Source organism: Protopterus annectens, chromosome 5.part1 (genome assembly GCF_019279795.1).
Source record: "Protopterus annectens isolate FY-2018-M chromosome 5.part1, PAN1.0, whole genome shotgun sequence".
NCBI lineage: Eukaryota > Metazoa > Chordata > Ceratodontiformes > Protopteridae > Protopterus > Protopterus annectens.
The window spans coordinates 364,377,275-364,398,869 of record NC_056736.1 but is presented as its reverse complement, the minus strand read 5'-3'; the positions used below and the strand labels follow the sequence as shown (position 1 = coordinate 364,398,869).

At 47.0% G+C, this 21,595-nt stretch overlaps 1 protein-coding gene across 1 annotated transcript in view; it reads left to right on the top strand.

Moving 5' to 3' along the window:
* Positions 1 to 21,595, top strand: part of RNF121 (ring finger protein 121) — a 658,308-nt gene that overhangs the window by 59,282 nt on the left and 577,431 nt on the right. The window contains exon 4 of the mRNA XM_044073037.1: positions 17,818 to 17,972. Within this exon, the coding sequence (XP_043928972.1) occupies positions 17,818 to 17,972 (155 nt within the window). The remainder of the gene's footprint in view (positions 1 to 17,817; positions 17,973 to 21,595) is intronic.

The following is a 21,595-nucleotide window of genomic DNA, read 5'->3' as shown; positions in this document are numbered from 1 at the left end:
TGCTTTTATGTGATGGATTGCTGTGCTGTGTAACTATGAGTGATTTGTAGAATATCTGTCAGAGTTGTGTAAATGCTATTATACCTAGTCTCAACATTGATTTGTTTTACATGCTTGTTTTTGTCACAAGTACTGCAAAAGTACACTTGTTAAAAAACAGTAGCTTTTAATTTAAGTGTTGTCTCCCTGCAAATACACCCACAAAACATTCATGCCGTTTGGTTTTCTGTTTATCTCTGCATTATGTCTGTACAATCTCTGTTCCTAGAAGCATAAGTTACAAGTGGAATGAGTTAAGTGCAACAAATTGTTTTTGTGGCTAGTTTCTTTGTATTTTTTTCAGTCTTCATTTAGCAATGTTAGTTCCATTGTCTACCACTGATGGCTTATCATGACTGGAGTTAACCCACTTCTGAAAGTGCTATAGTTTATTACTTGCAATTTTGGAAAGACTTGCACCTTATGACACTGAACTGTAAGATGTTCTTCGTGTTTCACTGTTGCAGTCATTACATTTGGGTAATCTGCTGGCAGGTTGCCCTCAGTCGGCCTGATTAACAATGTCTTGGGTCCTGCGTTGGTTGCTGTCCCTTCTTCCATGACGTTGGGTCATCAGGGGTATAAAACATGCAGCCGACATCATTACATCAGTCTTTCTTGCCCTGCGGTGCCTGAAGCAGAAGCAGTTCACAAGTGCCGGTCGGCCGACTCCTGAAATTTTCGTTTCCGAGTTTCAGAACCGAAGTCTTCAACTTAAAGCTAAGTACCCCACTGGGGAAACTTTTTCTTTCTCCTTGCCGATGTCGGTAAAAGTTAATAATTGCATTACTTGTGGAAAGCCAATACCTCATAAAGATTTTCATCTGTACTGTATTCCTTGCCTAGGCCCTGACCACTACATACCTTGCTGTCAGTTTTGGGCTTTATTTAATCAGCACACTATCCGTCGTCGGTACATTTTTGCCTCTAAATATTTCGGTTCTCTGTTTAATTATCCAGAAATGACATCTGTTAGCCATCAGACTACCGGGATTTCAAAAAAAACGCAAAGATAAAGATAGACAAAGACAGGGCGTCTAGTTTCAAAACTGCCGACGACGCTTCTCCTAAGCCAGTCGCCAGTTCGGTACTCAGTGAGGTGCTTTTGCAGCCCCTGATACCTGCTACTTCTGACTCGCAGGCCTCTACTGAGACCCATTTGGAGTCCGGTATGCCACGAGATACTTCACCTATGGAACCTGCGGATGTCTGTACCATGGATGGGTCCGGATCTGCTGTGCAGGCACTGACTTCTGAGGGTGTATTCAGGCCTAAAGACTTGCATATTAAACCAACTCCACCTTCAATACTTAAGGCCTGAATCTCAATCTATGTCTAAGAAAATGACGCCCAGGCCACATGTTCAGGCCCCTATGCCTAAAAAACAAATGATCAAAATGGCTGAAGATCTAATTACTCTAATCAGGGGTAGTCAAACCCACCCCCCTTCTGAGAGGCCTAGGTCTGAGCTTGACTATGAATCATCTGATCAGGACTCTGTTTCTTATGACTTTTCTAATGACCTGGATTTATCTATACCTACGTATGAGGATTCTGATGCAGAGGATTCCATTCCCTCTGCTTCCCCCCTGAGGATTTTTCTTTAAACTTTGCATACCTTAAGGGAGCATTTCCACTGGGAATGTCAGTTCTGTGATTCAAAAAAGAGGCTTAGGGATTTTCTTCTTTTACCCAGCATAGGCCTTTGGCTATACCTCCTGTACTAGACATTGTCGATGATTCGATGATGTGTTTTTGGAATCCACTATGGCCCCTCACTCCCTGCCTCCAGCTCCTAGTAAACCTGACAGATACTGCAGGGTTCCTTAGTCCCTCACGTTCCTTTTCAAAAACCCTGTTGCAGATCCTGAAACCATTTCTCAGGGGCCTAAGGGCATTAAGGCTTCTACTGCTAGAAATCCTACCCCTTCTGATAGAGGCTCCAGGGCACTGGATAGATGGGGTAAAAAGGTTTATACTTCTGCAACCTTGGCAATCGGGGCTTTAAACTGCCAATTTTATATGTTAAAATATCAACAGCATATTATTGGACTGCTTAAACAGAAAGTGATGTTGATTTCTGAATGGAAAATAAAGATTTACAGTATTTATTGCATTCTGCTGAACAAGTTGGAAAACGTACTTTGTAATGTGGTTTTGATTCTTTAGAGGCCTCTTGCAGGGCCGCTGTTACTGGGTCTGTGCTTAGAAGGCATGCTTGGCTTAAGGAGCAATCTCTGCCTGATCAGGTTAAAGCGAAATTGTTGGATGCTTCTTTAAATCAGGACCGCCTGTTTGGCAATAAGGCTGAAGAAGTTTTAAAAAAGATGGAAAATAAAGCTAAATCTATGCAAATTGTAATAGATTTCTTACAAGTGCAACCTCCAAGATTTAGTAGGCACTGGCCTACTAAGAATTTGTCCTTTCCAGCTCCTTCCAGATCCTCTCAAGCCAAATCCAGGCACACCAAAAGCACCAGGTTTCAGTCCCAGGGGACTCTCAGAACTAAGCAATGGGGGGCCTCCACTTCCAAATCTGGAAATAACAAGACACCCTCCTATGGTAAACAGTCTCAATGACTTTCCTTTAAAATTTACCAAGCACTTACCTTTTAGCTGCCCCTTTAGGGGGGAAAGATTGCTCTTCATGTAAAAAAAACTGGGAACTCGTAACCCAGGACAAATGGGTTTTAAATATAGTGTCCCAGGGATACATATTTCATTTCCACACGTTGCCAACACCAAACGGGTGGCCAGACCTGCCCCCAAATCAAAACCAGTACTTTCCCTCTTAAACATGGGGGCTATTCAACCTGTACCAGAAGAGGAAAGGGGACACAGTTTCTATTCCAGGCTTTTCCTGGTACCCAAAAAAGACAAATCATGGCATCCAATTCTGGACCGGTCTACTCTAAACACCTTTCTGGACGTTTCAAAATTCAAGATGCTGACTCTTCACCAGTTACTTCCTATGCTAGGCAAAGATGCCTGGTTGGCAACTCTAGATTTAAAAGAAGCATACCTGCACATCCCAATCAGGGAGTCTTGCAGAAGATACCTATGCTTCAAAGTACGCTACTTGCATTATCAGTTCTCTGCACTGCCCTTTGGCTTGTCTACTGCACCCAGGGTATTCACAAAGTGCCTGGCTCCAGTAATTGCATTTTGCAGGCAAAGAAATATTCAAATATATCCATACCTGGACAATTGTCTAATTCAGGCAGAAAACCAGGGCATTCTTCTAAATCATCTGGCATTTTGTAAAAAAAAAAAAATAAAAAGGTTCTAACTTGTCTGGGATACACCATAAATGAAAAGAAATCACAACTGGTACCCTCTCAACCGATTACATTCTTGGGTGCAAGCTTGAATACAACTGCCCAGATGGCTTTCCTCACACCAGAGAAGCGAATTCATTTGGTAACTTACTTCAAATGAGTGGCCACAAAAACCCTGCTATCTGCAAGACAAATACTGCAAGCCTTGGGGTTCGTGGCCTCCTGCATTCTTCTAATTCCATATGCAAGACTGCATATGAGGAAACTACAGTGGTACTTAAAAAGGCTATGGAGTCAACATTGTCACAGCCTGGAAACTATGAATCTGAAGTAGTTACTTCATTTGCTCTGCAACCTGTGGGCATTGGATCAGAGCCGGCAGCTTTCCAAGCTCCAAGATCCGAGCTCCTAGCTCCTCCCCTACCCATAATCCCCTGCTACCAACCATATTACCCCATATCATTTTTTGCCGTGGCTGAAGAAGCTTTCCTTTTTGAAGAGCTCCTGGCTGGGTGAGAGAGTTTGCGATTACAACCTCTTCTAGAGTTTAAAAAATCATGCGTGTGGTATTAAGCCCTTTTCTACCCCTTTTTGTGCTAGTTTAAATTTTCTTTGGTACAGTTAGTTTTCTTTAGTCACTCCCCCTCCCCCCTTAGAGTTTGGGTGGGTGTGTGAGTGCTAAGATGTTGGAAGGGCCTAAGGCCATTTTTTCTAAATGTACTGAGTATGGCCACAAGCTTTCCCCAGCTGATGGCCACACTCATTGCGTTTTGTGCCTGGGGGCAGCCCACCTTTCAGAGGCCTGCCAGATCTGTCCGGCCTTTAACCCCCAGGCACTTCGGGATAGGAAAAACAAGCTGATCCTGGCGGGAAAGCTCCCCCAGGAGTCAGCTTCTTCTTCCTCCTGCTCCCGCTGCCTCGGGCGCCTCTGTTCCCTTAGCTCAACCCGGGACTCAACCTCCCTTCGGGTTTGAGCTCTGGGGAAACTAGTGCCTCTTCTGCTAAGGAGAAGAGGCACAAGGATAAGGAGGGACATAGATCCCATAAAAGGCGGGCCGAATCTCACCCTCGCTCCGCAGCTAAAGCAGCTAAGTCTCCTTCGGGGTCTCGATCCTCCTCCTCCTCAGCCCGCTTAGCTTCTCGCCGAGCCAGAGGAGGAGGATCGGCCCCTCGGTCGCTGAGGCAGCCCTCCCGCCTCGACTACCTCTTCCAGGTCAACCAGAAGCATGTCCGGCGGATATGGATCGGATGATGCGGTTCTTACAGACCCAAATGCAGATGGGGTGCTCTTGCCCCCTCTGGGAGTGCAGCCCCATGTTTGCCCCGATCACCTTCTCCACTGCTGGATCTCGGAGTCTTCGGATCCGGGCCCCTTCTGACCCAGGGATTTGTCGGCGCCAATAGCGCTGGTCTCCTCAACGCCGACTATGCCCTCGAGCTTGTTCGATCTGAGCTCTCTGGGCCGAGTGCTGAGCGTCTGATCCGAGGGAGTTGTGTCTTCGGAGCTGTTGACTTTGGAGCGCACCTCTGTCTCGGCACCGACTGCATCGGCTCCGACCCTGATCCCTTCCTTGGAGCCGAGGAGATTGTTCTCAGAGGCTGGCGAGGGTGATTCTCCTTCGGCTTTTGAGGTAGTGGAGAGGGTACTGTCGAGGTCCTCCAGGTCCCCGATTCGGGCTTCAGATCCACCCGTACCCCCACTGTATGAGGGTCTGTCTTGCATCATCCGACCATCAGGACAGCCTGCCAAAGCCCTCCAGCTAGTTCCCATGGAGGAACAACAACCCGTGGACGAGCCCTCTTCGGATAGCCCCACTGAGGAGGTTCCTCAGAAACGTCGGTGTAAAAGGAGGCACCTGGACTCCCCCGAGTCCGTTACCACCGACACAGACTTAGATGATAGGGAGGGTTCCCCAAGGTCGCTTTCGAAGATGTCTCCTTTGGAGACATCATGGAAATGTTATGCGATAGAGGGGGTTTCTGCCCAAAAACCTTCCCTTGATGAATCCGTGTTCCTGGAGGCGTTTGAGGCAGGCCCATCTACCTCCTGGGTGTCCCCTCCAGCCGACCCCCTGGTGGACTTAATTACCACCAGGGCATGGAAGGAGCCCGACACCGTGAAGCCAATCCCTAGGCGTCCCGATAAGGTACCAAGTCCCCCCACAGATACAGTCATGGGCCAAAGGGAACCCCTGTTGATGCCATGTTGGTGGCGGCGGCCACCAAGAAAGAACTCGCTCAGGAGAGTTCTTTGGTCCACCCGCCAGATAAAGATACTCGAGTGTTGGACCGGATTGGTAAGCGGATGTTTGCAGGCGACCTTTTCCATAAGGGCGCTGAACTATATGGCACATACCATCAGGCTACAGAGAGACTTGATCAAGGAATACGCTGCAGCCCCCACCGGAGTTCATGTCAGTCGGAGACAGGAATGTGTTTACGACACGAATGGCCACTGTGAAATCCATCTCTAATATGTCTATGCGGCTCCTCTCCCATGCTTCAGAGGGAGCCACTAGAGCCAGCGGAGCAGGGGTAGTCTTACGACGTCACGCCTGGCTCGTCTTTGCGACTTCGCGGATCCCTTCAAGGCATCCTTCGCGAACGCCCCCTTTGACAGTTCTGCTCTTTTCGGCAGGACCGTTCGCGATACGCTGGTCCAAAGCGAAAAGGACGGGAAGACGCTGTCTGCAGTCGGAGTCCGCTTCTCTAGTCCCCAAAGATCCTTCTCCAGGAATCAGAGGGGACAAAAGAAGCTGTGGTTCCGCAAGTCTCAGCAATCCCATCCAGCTGCGGACCACTCGTCCTCTAGAGGCAGAGGAGGACAAGGTGGACGCCGGCCCAGAGGCAGAGGGGGGCAGCGTAATTTTGGGTCTAGAGAACCTTTCTCGGACAGACCCGCGCAACAGCCCTGAGGGCTTGCCCGACTGTCCCTCTCTGGAGGCAGTCGGGGGGGCGGTTGACGGAGCACCTGTCAAACTGGGAGTCCCTTACAATGGATGCTCCATATCATTTCCAGAGGTTATTTCATTCCATTCCTAAATCTTCCCCCCATAACCAGACGCCTCCCCGATGTCCCACCCGATCAGAGGGAGGCAGCGGCTTCAGAGATTTTGAAGCTGCTAAGAGCGAGCCATCCAGCCCGTCCCCCCAGATCAGTCCGGATTGGGTTATTACTCAAGGATGTTCATCGTGCATACAGCTGCAGTCATAACAGATGGGTTCTCCTGCCGTCAGGCGGGTCCTCGGTCGGCCGAATTCCAAAGTCTAGGTCCGGCGTCGGTTGTCGTCGCTTCTTCCCTGACGTCAGTGCGACAGGGGTATAAAAGAACCAGTCGACGCCATGTTCTTCAGTCTTTCTTGCCGTGCGGTGCCCGAAGCAGAAGCAGTTCACAAATGCCAGTCGGCCAGCTCCTGAGATTACGAAAAATTTGGAAAACCGAAGTCTTCTTTAAAGCTAAGTACCCCGTTGGGGAAACTTTTCTTGCCTCAGACCGATGTCAGACAAAGTTAATAATTGTATTTCTTGTGGGAAGCAAATACCGCATAAGGATTTCCATTCCCTCTGTATACCTTGTTTAGGCCCAGACCACGACGTCTCGGTCTGTCACTGTTGTGCTACATTCAACAAACGCACTATTAAGCGTCGGGCGGTGTTCGCCCAGCATTTTTTTGGGAAAGCATTTAACTATACCATGTCGTTGGATACTCTGACACCAGTTTTGTCTGAAAAACGCAAAGACAAGGACCGACACTCGAGGTCCGCGGCCTCTACCGACACCACGCCAAAGCCGACTACACGTGGTCCGGTTCTCAGTGAGGCGCCTACGCAGCCCCTGACTACCGACGACACATCTTTGGTGGAGTCTCCTGTACCCGAGGTCGCAGGCACCTAGGCCCACACCCCGACTACAGATACCGAAGCCACTCTTGGCTTTGAAACACAGAATGTGGACAGGTCCACCTCCACTCAAGGTGTCTTCAGACCTTCCTCTTCTTTTTCCATCAAGGCTTTCACCAAGTCTAAAGCAACCATGCACCCTAAGAGACCAGTTACACAGGGCCCATCTCCAGGCCCCATGCCTAAGAGACAGATGCTTAAAATGGCTGAGGATTTAATTACTCTAATCAGAGGTTCTCAGCCACCTCTGGACAAAAGGCCCAGAGTGGAGGAAGATTCCCCCTCCTCTGATCAGGGATCCATTATTTCAGAACACTCTGATGATCAGGAACAGGCTTACTCCCGTTTTGAAGACTCTGATGCAGAGGAGTCTATTCCTACTGTATCCCCCCCTGAGGATTTCTCATTTGGGGAAACTTTGCATACCTTAAGGGAACACTTCCACTGGGAAGGCCAGGATTATTCAGATTCCAAGAAAAGGCTCAGGGAATTTCTTTTATTACCCCAGCACAGGCCTCTGGCTATACCTCCTGTCTTGGACATCCTAGATGATGTTTACTCGGAGGCCTGCCTTAACCCGGACTCTACCTACGGCTCCAGTTAAGCCTGACCGGTACTGCAGGGTTCCTGACTCACACCAATTTCTTTACAAAAGCCATGCTGCTGACCTAGAAAACCATCTCACAGGGACCCAAGGGAGTTGAGGCTTCCATTGCCAAAAATCCATTGCCTTCTGAGAGAGATTCCAGATCCTTAGAAAGGTGGGGAAAAAAGGTATATACCTCGGCTACCTTAACCATGAGGGCCTTAAACTGTCAGTTTCATATGCTAAAATACCAACAGTTTCTGTTATCTCAATTGAAAAGTAAAATGTCACAAACTGAACAATCAGACTTGAAGGAGTTGCAGGATTTGATGCATAGTGCAGAACAAGTGGGTAAACATACCTTACAATGTGGTTTTGATGCTCTAGAGGCCTCATGTAGAGCTGCTGTTACAGGCTGTCATACGCAGGCATGCTTGGCTCAAGGAACAAACCTTGCCTGATCATGTCAAAGCTAAATTACTAGATGCCCCTCTTCAAAAGGATGTACTATTTGGGGCAAATGCTGAGGAAGTATTACGAAAAATGGAGGAAAAAGCTAAATCAATGCAAACTGTGAGAATTTCTGCAGGTTCAACCACCATGTTTTAGTAGAAATTGGCCTTCCAAAAACTGGTCCTTTCCTGCCACGGACAGACCCCAAAGAGGCAGATACAGGCGCCCGAGGGGCAGAGGACAACCACAAGGATCGTACAGAGGCAGACAATGGCAAGCTCCTACACAAAGAGGTGGTGAGGACAACTCAGTCTTTCAGAAAGCAAACCCAATGACTTCCCCTTTGCAGGCCAACCAGGTCTCAAATGGCAGCCCCCTTAGGAGGAAAGCTGGCACTATTCTTAAAAAATTGGCATGTTGTCACAAAGGACAAATGGATCCTGGACATTATAAACAGAGGCTACAAATTCCACTTTCATACCCTTCCAAAAATGAGAGGCATGCCAAAACTGCCACACAATCAAAGGGCAGAGGCACAAAAGCAAATTTCAGATCTTATAAACATGAAAGCTATTCAAGAGGTACCTACACACGAACAAGGTCAAGGTTTTTATTCCAGGCTATTTCTGGTGCCAAGGAAGGAAAAAGATTGGAGACCTATTTTGGATCTTTCCATCCTAAACACATTCCTAATCGTACCAAAGTTCAAGAGGCTCACTCTACAGCAACTTCTTCCCATGCTGGGCAAGGAGTCTTGGCTGGTAACATTGGACCTCAAGGAGGCATACCTGCATGTCCCAATCAGACAAAATTGCAGAAGATACCTCAGATTTCTTGCAGGTTCAACCCATTATCAATTCTCTGCATTGCCCTTTGGCTTATCTACTGCGCCCAGACTATTCACGAAATGCCTGGCATCAGTAATTGCCTACTGCAGACTTCAAGGGATACAAATATACCCTTATTTGGACGACTGCCTGATCCAAGCGGACAGCAAGCACATTCTTCTGAAACATCTGGCTTATGTAATAATGTTATTAAACTCTCTGGGATACAGTCAACAAAGAGAAATCAAGGCTAATACCCTCTCGAAATATAATTTTCCTGGGTGCCAATTTGGACACAAACACCCAGATGGCCTACCTCACGCCAGAGAAGCGGGGGCAACTAATTCAATATTTCAAAACAATGGCAAATTGCACCAGGCTGACTGCAAGGAAAATCCTTCAGGCTCTGGGATTCATGGCATCTTGCATCTTGCTTATCCCATGTGCAAAGCTGCATATGAGAAAACTACACTGGTACCTAAAAAACATATGGTCTCAACACAGCCACAGTTTGGAAACAATACCACTACTTCCATGTCTGCAAAAGGAATTTCTGTGGTGGGCTCAAGCATGTCAAGCAAACACAGGTCTTCCATTCAGCAAGCCTCAAGCAAATGAAGTCATCACAACAGACGCCTCGGACTACGCCTGGGGGGCGCACATGACAGACCAGTGCATTCAGGGCAAATGGTCCCAAAAAGAAAAGCATCTTCACATCGATCAAAAAGAAATGCTAGCAGTAATAAATGCTATTATAGCTTTCAAGGACCTTCTACAACCAGGTCAACTATTGATAAGAACGGACAACACCACAGTTATGTGGTACATAAACAAGCAGGGAGGAACACATTCCTATCCCTATGCAGACTGGCCATATCACTTTGGAACATGGCCATGGACTTACAAATGGAACTACAAGCACAGTACTTGCCAGGCAAGGAAAACACGCTGGCAGACAACCTAAGCAGGAATATGACAGATCCACACGAATGGATGTTGCATCCAAAAGTTTTAACAGAAATAATCCAAGAATGGGGAAGGCCAGACATAGATCTCTTTGCCTCCCACAAAAATCATCAATTGACAAAATTCTGCTCGAGGACCTTCCACCCAAAGGCCTGGAGAGTGGATACCTTTCTCTCTTTCAGCTGGACATCAATGACAGTTTATGCCTTCCCGCCTCTTCCTCTGCTGCCCAAAGTCCTATTGAAGACCAGAGCAGACAGACCAAAGATGATCCTCATTGCTCCGGACTGGCCAAGGCAACACTGGTACCCACTCCTGAGGAGCCGGACTCATTCCCTTCCATGGACCCTGCCTCTAATGCCTCTTCTTCTGACACAGCACAGCTTCAAAACTCTTCACAGTCAGCTAAAAACACTCAATCTAGCCACATGGAAGATTCCTTAGCATCACAGCAGGCCCTACTCTCCAAGGAGGTGCGGGATGTCATTTTGGAGGCCAGAAGGCCATCATCTAGAAAAGCAAAATGGAAACGTTTTTGTGTCTGGAGTGAGAAAAAGGGCCAGAACCCTGGAAAACTGAATTTACCTCAAATACTGCAATATTTGGCTGAACTACTAAGCAGTGGACTTTCGTTCTCCTCCATCAAAATCCATGCCTCAGCCATTTCTGCAGAATACAACACTGATCCTCCTTTATTCTCTCACCAGTTCCTCAGAGGGGCTAAGAATTTAAGAACTCCAAGGAAACAACCAATACCTGCTTGGGAGCTAAATTTAATTCTGGAAAAACTGACTTTGCCTCCTTTTGAGCCAGCTGCTTCATCAGATTTGCAATATTTGTCCTGGAAAACAGCTTTCCTTCTGGCTATCACTTCAGCTCGTAGAGTTTCAGAACTACAGGCCCTCATGGCTGTCCAGCCTTTTATCTTCCATCAGGACAGAGTTTCATTACGAACCAACCCTTCCTTTATGCCTAAAGTGGTATCCAGGGTAGCTTTAAATCAGGCCATACATTTACCTACTTTTTATCCCAATCCTCAAAACAACGGGGAGAGATTACTACATTCCTTGGACATCCACAGGCAACTGCGTTATTATTTGGACAGAACAAAGCCTTTCAGAAAATCAGAACAGCTCTTTGTGGCCTATGCGGTAGGAGCTCCAGGAAAGCCAATTTCCAAGCAGACAATCTCAAAATGGATAGCCCACTGCATATGCTTTTGCTATTCCTTTCATGGCAAAACTGTTCCTACAGGCATTAGAAATCATTCCACCAGGGCCACAGCCACCTCTGCAGCCTTCCTCAGAGGAGTTCCTACCAAGGATATCTTGGAAGCAGCCACTTGGAGTTCTGTGCATACCTTCTCCAAATACTACAACCTACCATTATACTCCAAATCTAGAGCAGGCTTTGCCACTGCAGTCTTGCAGGGCATTTTGGCTCCTCCTAGTTCCACCTAGTGCCTACCACCCCTTTCTTAGCTTTGGGATTCTACCCATCTGTTATGACTGCAGCTGTATGCACGATGAACATAGTACAGTTTTGTACCTACCATAAATGTAGATGTTCGAGTGCTAATACAGCTGCAGTCCAGGTTTCCTCCCTCCTCCCTTTCCTCTGGGTATTCTTTTATGGTGTATTTGCTTGCAACTACTGTTTTTTGATTATATTGCATTGCATTACTTCATAATTTTATGTATTGCCTTCCTTCTGGGGGCACCTGACATCTGGGGCAAGAAAAACTGAAGAACATGGCGTCGGCTGGTTCTTTTATACCCCTGTCACACTGACATCAGGGAAGAAGCGACGACAACCGATGCCGGACCTAGACTTTGGAATTCGGCCGACCGAGGACCCACCTGACGGCAGGAGAACCCATCTGTTATGACTGCAGCTGTATTAGCACTCGAACATCTACATTTATGGTAGGTACAAAACTGTACTTTCTTTTTGGTGCCAAAGAAAACCGGGGACCTCAGACCCATCTTTGACCTTTTTCGCTCTGAACCTGTTCATACCCAAGGAAAAGTTCTGGATGGTCACTCTTCAATCTATTCTCCCCCTTCTGCGGGAGAACGACTAGATGTGCTCCATAGACCTCAAGGATGCGTACTACCACATCTTGATGGACAGACGATCCAGGAGATTTCTCCGCTTCTGATCGGAGCCAGTCATTATCAATTCAGGGTTCTTCCATTCGGCCTCACCTCAGCCCCCAGAGTGTTCACCAAAGTCATGGCGGTGGTTGCAGCCCACCTGAGACTTGAGGGCATTCAGGTCTTCCCGTACCTAGACGACCGGCTCCTTACCGCGACCAACAGGCATCAACTCTCTGTGGCGAGAGGTTATGCACTGACTCTATCCCACAACCTAAGCATTTCAGTAAACCGGCAGAAGTCCTGTCTGTTCCCCACTCAAGCCCTGGAATTCATAGGGGCCAGGTTGGATACTCGAATCTCCCGAGCTACTCTAACGTCAGTCAGACTGAACAGCTGGTCTTATCGGGTGTTAGCCCTTCTCCAGAATCCTACTCCTCCAGCGGAGTTAGTCCTGAGGGCACTGGGGTCTGTCAGCAGTGATCGGTCTTTCCCTCCATGCCCATCTGAGAATGTGAATATTACAATGGACCCTTCAAGTCCAATGGTCCCTCTTGTTCCACCCATTGAACACGCCGATACCGCTGAGCAGAGTTTGCAGGGAGGCCTTTCGTGATTCCCCCCGGTCGAAGCCACGTTGACCACAGACGCTTCTCGCCTTGGGTGGGGTGGGGGGGCATTGTTCAGGCAGATCCGTTCAAGGCACGTGGACTTCCCTAGAGACCGCATTGCATATCAATGTCCTAGAGATGAGGGCGGTGCTTTTGGCGTTGCAAGCTCTCCATGACCTTCTTCCCCTGGGGACTATTGCGATCCAGACAGACAACATGTCTGTAGTCTGGTATATAAACAAACGGGGAGGAACCAGGTCCTATCCCCTGTGTCGAGAGGCCATGAGAGTTTGGGAATGGGCGATCTCCACCAACCATTTTCTGGTAGCAACGCACATCCCTGGACAGTCTAACATATTAGCGGACAAGCTAAGTCGGGTGCTTCTCACTCCGTACGAGTGGTCTCTGAATCCATCTGTTGCGAAGCAGATCTTCCACAAATGGGGTCGGCCTCGCTGTGATCTTTTTGCTTCTCCTTTAAACACAAAATGCAGCGAGTACTTCGCAATAATTCCCCCCAGAGGGGAGACCCCCAGAGATGCTCTAGTCCATGCTTGGCCTCCCGGGCTCCTTTATGGTTCTCCCCCCCCCCCTTCCACTCATGATGAAATTCATTCAGAAAGCCTGTCTGTTGGGGAGCAGTGTTATCCTCATAGCCCCATTCTGGCCTCGACAGATCTGGTTCCCTTTTCTGTGGTCTCAGTGTGGCTCCTCCGTGGATTCTGGATCCCAGTCCAGAACTGATCTCACATCCCGCGGGTTGCCCAACCCCAAACCTAGTCAACCTCAAGCTTGCAGCTTGGCTGATCCAGTTCCATTAATGGCTAGGACTCCCGGTATCTCATCTCCCGTTAAGGCCATTCTGTTTGCGGCTCATAAGCAGTCTACCAGAAAACTTTACAACAGTAAATGGAAACGTTTTTCCATTTGGGCCAAAGACAAGGGCTTGGACCCATTTACTGTCCCTATTCCGACCATTCTGGACTTCCTCTCGTTGATCTTTCGGCAGGGAGCAAGTGCTTCTACGGTTAAGGTGCAATTGGCGGCCATCTCCCATTTTCATGTGGGTGACAGAATAGGTTCCTTAGCATCTACAAAGTTGTGTAAAACCTTCTTACGAGGCATCTTTCTTTTAAATCCACCGATAGTCTGTGGTTCCCCCATGGGATCTCACTCTAGTCTTGCAAGCCTTGACGAGTCCACCTTTTGAACCTGCGGCCTGAATTCTGTTGAAGTTCTTGTCATGGAAAACGGCCTTCTTAGTGGCTATTACTTCGGCCAAAAGGGTTTCAGAATTGCAAGCCTTGTGTATGAAACCTCCTTACCTTATTTTTCACAAAGATAGTGTCCCTCAGGACTAACCCGTCTTGCTTGCCTAAGGTTGCTTCAGAAGCAAATGTAAATCAATCGATAAATCTACCAGTGTTTTTTCCAACATTTCAGAACAAGGGAGAATACACATTACACAAATTGGATGTACACAGACAGCTGCGTTTCTACTTGCATAGGACTAGAGTTTTGCAAGTCGGACCAGTTGTTTGTCTCTTATGCAAAATCAGCCATGGGCAAAGCCATTTCCAAAGTGACTGTAGCAAATTGGATCCGTCAGTGTGTTATTCAGGGGTACATATCGTCTGGCAAACCAGCCCCGGTTAGTATCCATGCTCATTCTGCAAGATCTGTAGCCACTTCAACAGCCTTTTGGTCTAGGGTTCCAGTGGACGACATATGTTCAGCAGCTACTTGGTCCTCTTCTCATATGTTCATTTCTCATTATAAACTAGATGTGATTTCGAGAAGTAGGGCTTCTTTTGGCTCCACGGTGCTTCGGAATATCCTTCCGTAAGGACCACCCAGGTTCTTGTAAGGTAGCTGGGGACTCTTGTCCCACAGGTTGCAGAGCAAATGAAGTAACTACTTCAGATAAAGAAGTTATGTACTCACCATAACGTTCCATCTGAGTAGGTACTTCATTTGTCTGCAACCGACCCCCCCCCCCCCTGCCATCCCCTGAACCTTTTGGGATTTTCTGATCACCTTTGCAGTTGATTTTTCGTTTTACCAGGTTGGTGAGGCAAAAAAAACCCATATCTGAGGTAATATGGTTGGTAGCAGGGGATTATGGGTAGGGGGAGGAGCTAGGAGCTCGGATCTTGGAGCTTGGAAAGCTGCCGGCTCGGATCCGAAGTCTGATCCGATACCCACTGTTTGCAGACAAATGAAGTGCCTACTCAGATGGAACGTTATGGTGAGTACATAACTTCTTTTTCCTATCATACCTTGCCTATGCCTGTAGTTCCTATGGTGGGCACAGGCCTGCCACCAAAACAAGGGACTGCCATTCACACTACCCCCTGCCGGCCAAACCCCAACTACAGATGCATCAGATTATGCATGGGGGGCTCACCTGGCAGGGAAGTGCATTCAGGGCAAATGGAACCCAAATCAAATGCACCTACACATCAATCAAAAAGAAATGTTAGCTGTACAGAATGCTTTGACAGCCTTCAAGGATTACATTCTTCCAGGACAACTAATGATAAAGACAGACAACACTACGGTTATGTGGTACATAAACAAGCAGGGGGGTACACATTCCTACCCCCTCTGCAGACTAGCCATGGCATTGTGGAACATGGCCTTGAGCTACCAAGTGCGCAGCTACAAGCTAAATTCCTGCCAGGAAAATTGAATACACTGACAGGCAGACTAAGCAGGAATCTCCTGGACCCACACAAGTGGAAATGAACCACAGATTTTCAACATGTTGACAAGCAAATAAGCAAATGGGGGAGCCCAGACATAGATCTATTTGCCTTCCCCCAGAACTACCAGTTGGACAAATTTTGCACAAGGACTCCCCACAAAAATGCCTGGAAAGTGGATGCCCTGTCCTTCAGCTGAAAAAACCTATCACTCTATGCCTTTCCCCCTCTGTCTCTACTCTGCAAAGTTCTGCTAAAAGTCAAACAGGACAAACCAAGAATGATTTTGATTGTGCCAGACTGGCCACGCCGACACTGGTACTCGCACCTGCTCAGTGTGTCACAAATATTTCCATGGCACCTGCCTCAGACACCTTCCTTGCTGTCTCAACAGGAGAGCCAAATTCTGTACCATCAGCTTCCAACATTGAACCTTGCAGCTTGGCTAATCACTTAAATTCACCCTTAGCATCCCTCAGCAAACCTGTGATGGATGTCATCTTGGAGCCGAGAAGACCTAGTACTAGAAAATCTTATGCTGACAAATGAAAAGATTCTGTGCCTGGAACCAATTTTTAGGGATGAGCACAACAGTGCCCAATTTACCTCAGATTTTGCAGTACTTAACTGAAATGCTTCACAAAGGCCTGTCTTTTTCCTCTATTAAAATCCACGCTTCAGCCATTTCAGCTCACTAACACAGAACCACCCCTCTTTTCTCATCCCCTGCTCAAGCAGTATCTCAGAGGGGCAAAGAACTTGAGACCACTCAGGAGAACTCCTACCCCTGCCTGGGACCTTAACTTTGTTTTGGAGAAACTCACTCTACCTCCTTTCGAGCCTGCTGCTACTGCAGACTTAAAATTTCTTTCTTGGAAAACAGCCTTCCTTTTAGCAATCACTTCAGCTAAAAGGATATCTGAATTACAGGCCCTTATGGCAGTGGAGCCTTTCATCATCTTTCATGCGGACAGGGCATCTCTGAGAACCAATCCATCCTTCATGCCCAAGGTGGTTTCCACTGTGGTTCTTAATCAGTCCATTCATTTGCCAACCTTCTTTCCCAATCCACAGAACAAAGGGGAACGGATTCTGCATTCCTTGGACGTGCACAGGCAACTTAAATTCTACTTGGACAGAACTAAATTTAGAAGAAAATCTGATAAATTGCTAGTAGCATTTGCTGCTGGGGCAGTGGGGAAGGCTATTTCAAACAAACCATTTCTAAATGGATAAGGCATTGCCTTCATTTCTGCTATAAGCACCATGGAAAACCTATCCCACAGGGGATCGGATCTCACTCCACCAGGGCTGCATCTACTTCTGCAGCCTTTCTCATAGGTGTTCCTACCAGAGATATTCTAGAAGCTGCTACCTGGAGTTCTTTACATACTTTCACCAAGCATTATCATTTACCAATTTTCTCTAAATCCAGAGCTGGCTTTGCCACTGCTGTCTTACAGGGCCTTATAGCTGGTCCTAATGCAGTATAAATTCCTCCTCCCAACCATAGCTTTGGGAATCTACCCAAATGTAATGACTGCAACAGTGAAACACGAAGAACATAGTACAGTTGTGTACACTTACCATAAATGTAGATGTTCGAGTGTATTCACTGTTGCAGTCCTGGTTATCCTCCCTCCAGCCCCGTTTTTCTCTGACTATACCTCCTACTTTTTTTTACTATGCTTAACAGCCTTTTTGGTGTATTTGCTTTTGGTTGGAGGTATATTTTTGTGTTTTTAATTTTATTTGCTCCCCATTCGGGGGGCACCTGACATCTGGGGCAAGAAAAACTGATGTAATGACCGGCTGCATGTTTTGTACCCCTGACGTCATGGAAGAAGGGACAGCAACCGACGCAGGACCCAAGACTTTGTTAATCAGGCTGACTGAGGGCAACCTGCCAGCAGATTACCCAAATGTAATGACTGCAACAGTGAATACACTCTAACTTCTACATTTATGGTAAGTTTACACAACTGTACTTTTTGCAAACAGATCATAATTCATATTCAAAGTGCAAGTCTTTGCTCAAAGTATTACATAACTGTAGCAGGTTCAGAAATGAGTGATTTTTTCCAGAGAGTAGCTTTGCTGTAGAATTCAGATGTGGAATTGCTGTGTGGTCTTATTTTAGTTTCTTCTGTGTCCAGCTCCTAGCCAAAGGGGGTTATAAAATATTTTATTGTGAAACCCAGCCAGTGGTTGGCTAAACACATTCCATGTAATAATAATAAGTTAAAAAGAAGGGTTGTTGCAAATTTAAGGTTCTGTTCTGGTCTCCAGTCTATTTCCTTTCTGTGCTTTATCAGCAAAATGTAATTCTCATTCTTTGTTTGCCTCATCTTTTTAGATGGTCACCTTATTTCAGATGTGGGTGGTCCCACTTTACTTTACAGTGAAACTGCAGTGGTGGAAATTCTTGGTGGTATGGTTTCTCTTCTCGGCCATAACTGCCTTCGTCACCTTTAAGGCAAAAAAGAAGCCAGTTATGCGCACTACTCCCAGGTAATATTTTGACATTTTGATTTAAAGCCCCATTTAGTTCCATCCTGCAAAAAAAGCAATTGATGCTTAAGTGTGTTCCTGCAGTCATGGCATGCATTTTTTTTTTCAGTTGTCAGTGTTATGATTTGAGGTATTGCCAACTATGCTAGGATTATATGTTTGTATGTCAAACTGATTTGTACAAATGCTTGTGTTGAAAATGTATTTGTAAAGTTGCTTGTGTTAAAAATGTATGTCCTGCTGGACAGAAAAAAACATACATTTTATATCAGACTGTACTGTTGTAAGTAGTATACTGGAAGAGAAGAGGTTAATCTCAGTTCAGCTAACTTTGAAAAAATAATAAAAAATTAAATTACTTAATTTAAACCATAAGGATTGTATCTCACTGTACTGACTTCGGCCAGAGATGAAATGTTTATTAGCTCCTGTAGGAGAAGTGGAAATATTTATTGATCTGATGTCATCCACTTCATTCCAGTAACCTATGGGAATATGTTTCTGAGGCTCTGATCTGACCAGCCACCTTCTTCCAGCTTGAAACTCCTGACTTGAGCTCCTCCTCCCTATTCATAATGCCCCGCTCCCACACAGTACCTCAGATCTCATTTGCCACGCTTAGAGTTCAAGTAGAGTTCCTCATCCTGAGTTTCAAGCATTTGTAAGTGTTTTTGACTTTTTGTTTCTTTCCCTACCTGTCTCTTTTCTACTCTTCTCTAGATTACTGGATATATTTCGGGTTTCTGTCCATCAGGTCTTAGAATTTTTTTTTTTTTTTCTCCTTTCTGCCGTTTCCTTCTTTCCTTTTTCCCCCATGGCTGAAGAAAAGCCACAAGGGTTTGAGAAGTGCACTTCCTGTGTGTGAAAGATCTTGTTATCTAATGCCCATGGAGAGTGTGTACTACTTGAGGCTTCAACATTTGGATGACCCCTTTGAGATTTGTAGGGCCTTTCATCCTTGGGCTCTGCCGGATTGGAGGAGTTTGCTTTCTCCATCTGCCACCTTGGGGATACCCTCTATGTCAGGGGCTTAACCTTCTTTTAAAAAGCCCATGGAGTTCCAGGAGTCTAGGAGATGGTCTCCCGAGTGATCTTTCTTGGAACTGCCCAAGAAGAAGGTGAAGTCTTTGGAACAGACTCGCTTGGCCCCAAGCTTAATGACCAGTACCTCTCCTGTGCCTCTTTCATCCTCTGCTGTGGGGTTGAGTGGTGCTCCCCACGGCATTGGCTCCAATCTCTGCCTTGGGGTCTTACTTGTCTGTTCATGCTAGGAGGTCTCTATCTAGTTCTCTGTGGAGATCCTCCAGACCCCTTTCACTACTACTGGGTCTTCGCGAAGTTTGTCTTACAAAGATCTTGTAAGCTCATGAGGCAATTTCTTGAGAGACAGATCCAGATGGGGCTCGTGTCCACTCAATCTGCATCTGTGACCATGAAAGTTTTCCTGTTCCAACCTGTAGCTACTTCTCTGATCCAACCACTGGTTTTGGAGTTGTCTGTTTTGTTGGGTCCTGGTGCTAGGGTGTCTGAGCTGATAGAGATCATCTTTTCTCCTTCAGCTTTCTCCCCAGCTTGCTTGAGTGTGGCTGCTTTGGTTCTGAGCATGTCTCGGAACTGAAGCATAGAGATCGGTTAATTTTTCGAAGCTGCCTGTTCCTCTTGATGCCTCTGCCTTCAACACCTTGGCTCCAACTCGCCTCAGAGTGGGAGGTCCATCCTTTCCTGGAGGTGTCTACTCTGATAGTTTCAGCTCTGGTGAGACAGCTCCAGGTGGCTCGGAGTCCTTCTGCATTTGAGATTGTGGAGAGGGTCCTCTGTGTTCCTAGGAGATCCTCAACACTTCTCGATGGAACTTCCCTCACCTCATACTGGACCTGTGCCTGCAGCCTCTGAGCTGCCACATTGTTAGCCAGTCCCAGAAAGCCTCCACACCGTTCCCTCAGTGTATCCCCAGGCTTCATCCAACAGCTCCCTGGAACACCCTGCTGAAGAGGTCCTTAGGAAGAGACCATATGAAAGAAGGAGGCACATGGATTCCCCTATGGAATCCTTCATTATAGATACCGATTTCAAGGAAGGAGAAGGGCCTCCCAAATTGCAACCCAACGAGGTCTCCTTTGGAGACATCCTTGAAATCTTTCACCAGAGGGGCGGTTGGTCTGCCCAAAACCCTTCCCTGGAGGAATTGGTGCTGCGGGAGGCTTTTGGGTCCAGCCAGTCTATTATCTGGATGTCCCCCTCCAGCTGACCTTATCCAGTTGGTGTCATCGAGGGCTTGTAGGGAGCTGGATACACTGGAATCAGTTCCCAAATGTGCCGACCAAAATTGCTCCAGTTGACATGGCTTTCTGGACTAAATGAATTCCCGTGGATGCTATGGTTGTGGCTGCAGCCACCAAGAAGGAGCTGGCTCAGAAAAGATCCTCTGTCCACCCCTGAATAGAGAATCCTTGGAGTTGGACATATATGGCAAAAGTGTATGCCTCATTTACCTTTGAGCTTAGGGTGTTGGAACTGTTTGTCGCATTTTACCTGGCTCAAAGGGACTTGGTCAAGGAACTTTCTAGGTTGGTCCCAGGGTTCATGCCTAACCAGGAATGGGAGCCCTTTTCCTCTAGGCTGGCCACTTTGCACTCCTTAGCCAATGCGTCAATGAGGCTTATCTCTCATGCTGCGGAGGGTTCCTCAAGGGTGGCCGGCTCCGGCATCACCATATGAGGCCATGCCTGGATGAGGCTGTGTGAGTTTGTGGAGCCTTTCAAATGGTCCTTTATTAAACCCCCCATTGATGGCTCCACCTTGTTTGGACCTACTGTTCATGACACTTTATCCCAGAGAAAGAAAGATGCTTAGACCTATTCTGCCATTGGAATCTGGTTTTCTACCACAACAGACCTCCTCCAAGAACCAGCATGGAAGTAAGAAGGCATGGTTTCAGAAGTCTCAAGGTCCTTCCCAGTACACTCCAGAAGACCCCCCTCCCCCCGAGGCAGAGGGAGATATGGTCAGAATAGGAGACGATACCCACATGGTTGAGGGGGTCTGCAAAATCAGGGGTCAGAGGAAACCGCTCTGGACAAGCCTTTCCAACAATCTTGAATTGTTGCCCAACTGTTCTCATCTGGAAGCAGTCGGGGGACATTTCTCCTTGCACCCAGAAGCCTGGGAGGCCATCATGAATGATGAATGATAAATGGGTGCCAAGTGTCATATCCAGAGGATACTTCATTCCCTTTTCTGATGTTCCCAAACAAACATTTCCCCTCCTCGATATTCCACCCAGTCAGAGGGAGGACACGGCCCAGGAAATAAGAAAGTTACTGGAAAAAAGTCATCCAAGAGAATCCCCCCCCCCCCCCCGATCAAGTCGGATTGGGTGTTTACTCCAGATTCTTTAGTACCATAAAAAAAGGGAGACTTGTGACCTGTCCTGGATCTGACCTCTCTGAACACGTCGGTGAAGCACACAAAGTTCAGAATGGTTGATTCAATCCATCTTGCCTATTCTAAAGATGGGAGAATGGATATGTTCTGTAGAACTCAAGCATGCATACTACCATATCAAAATGGACAGGCACTCCAGGCCTTTACTGTGTTTCAGGCTGGGAGCCAGTCACTACCAG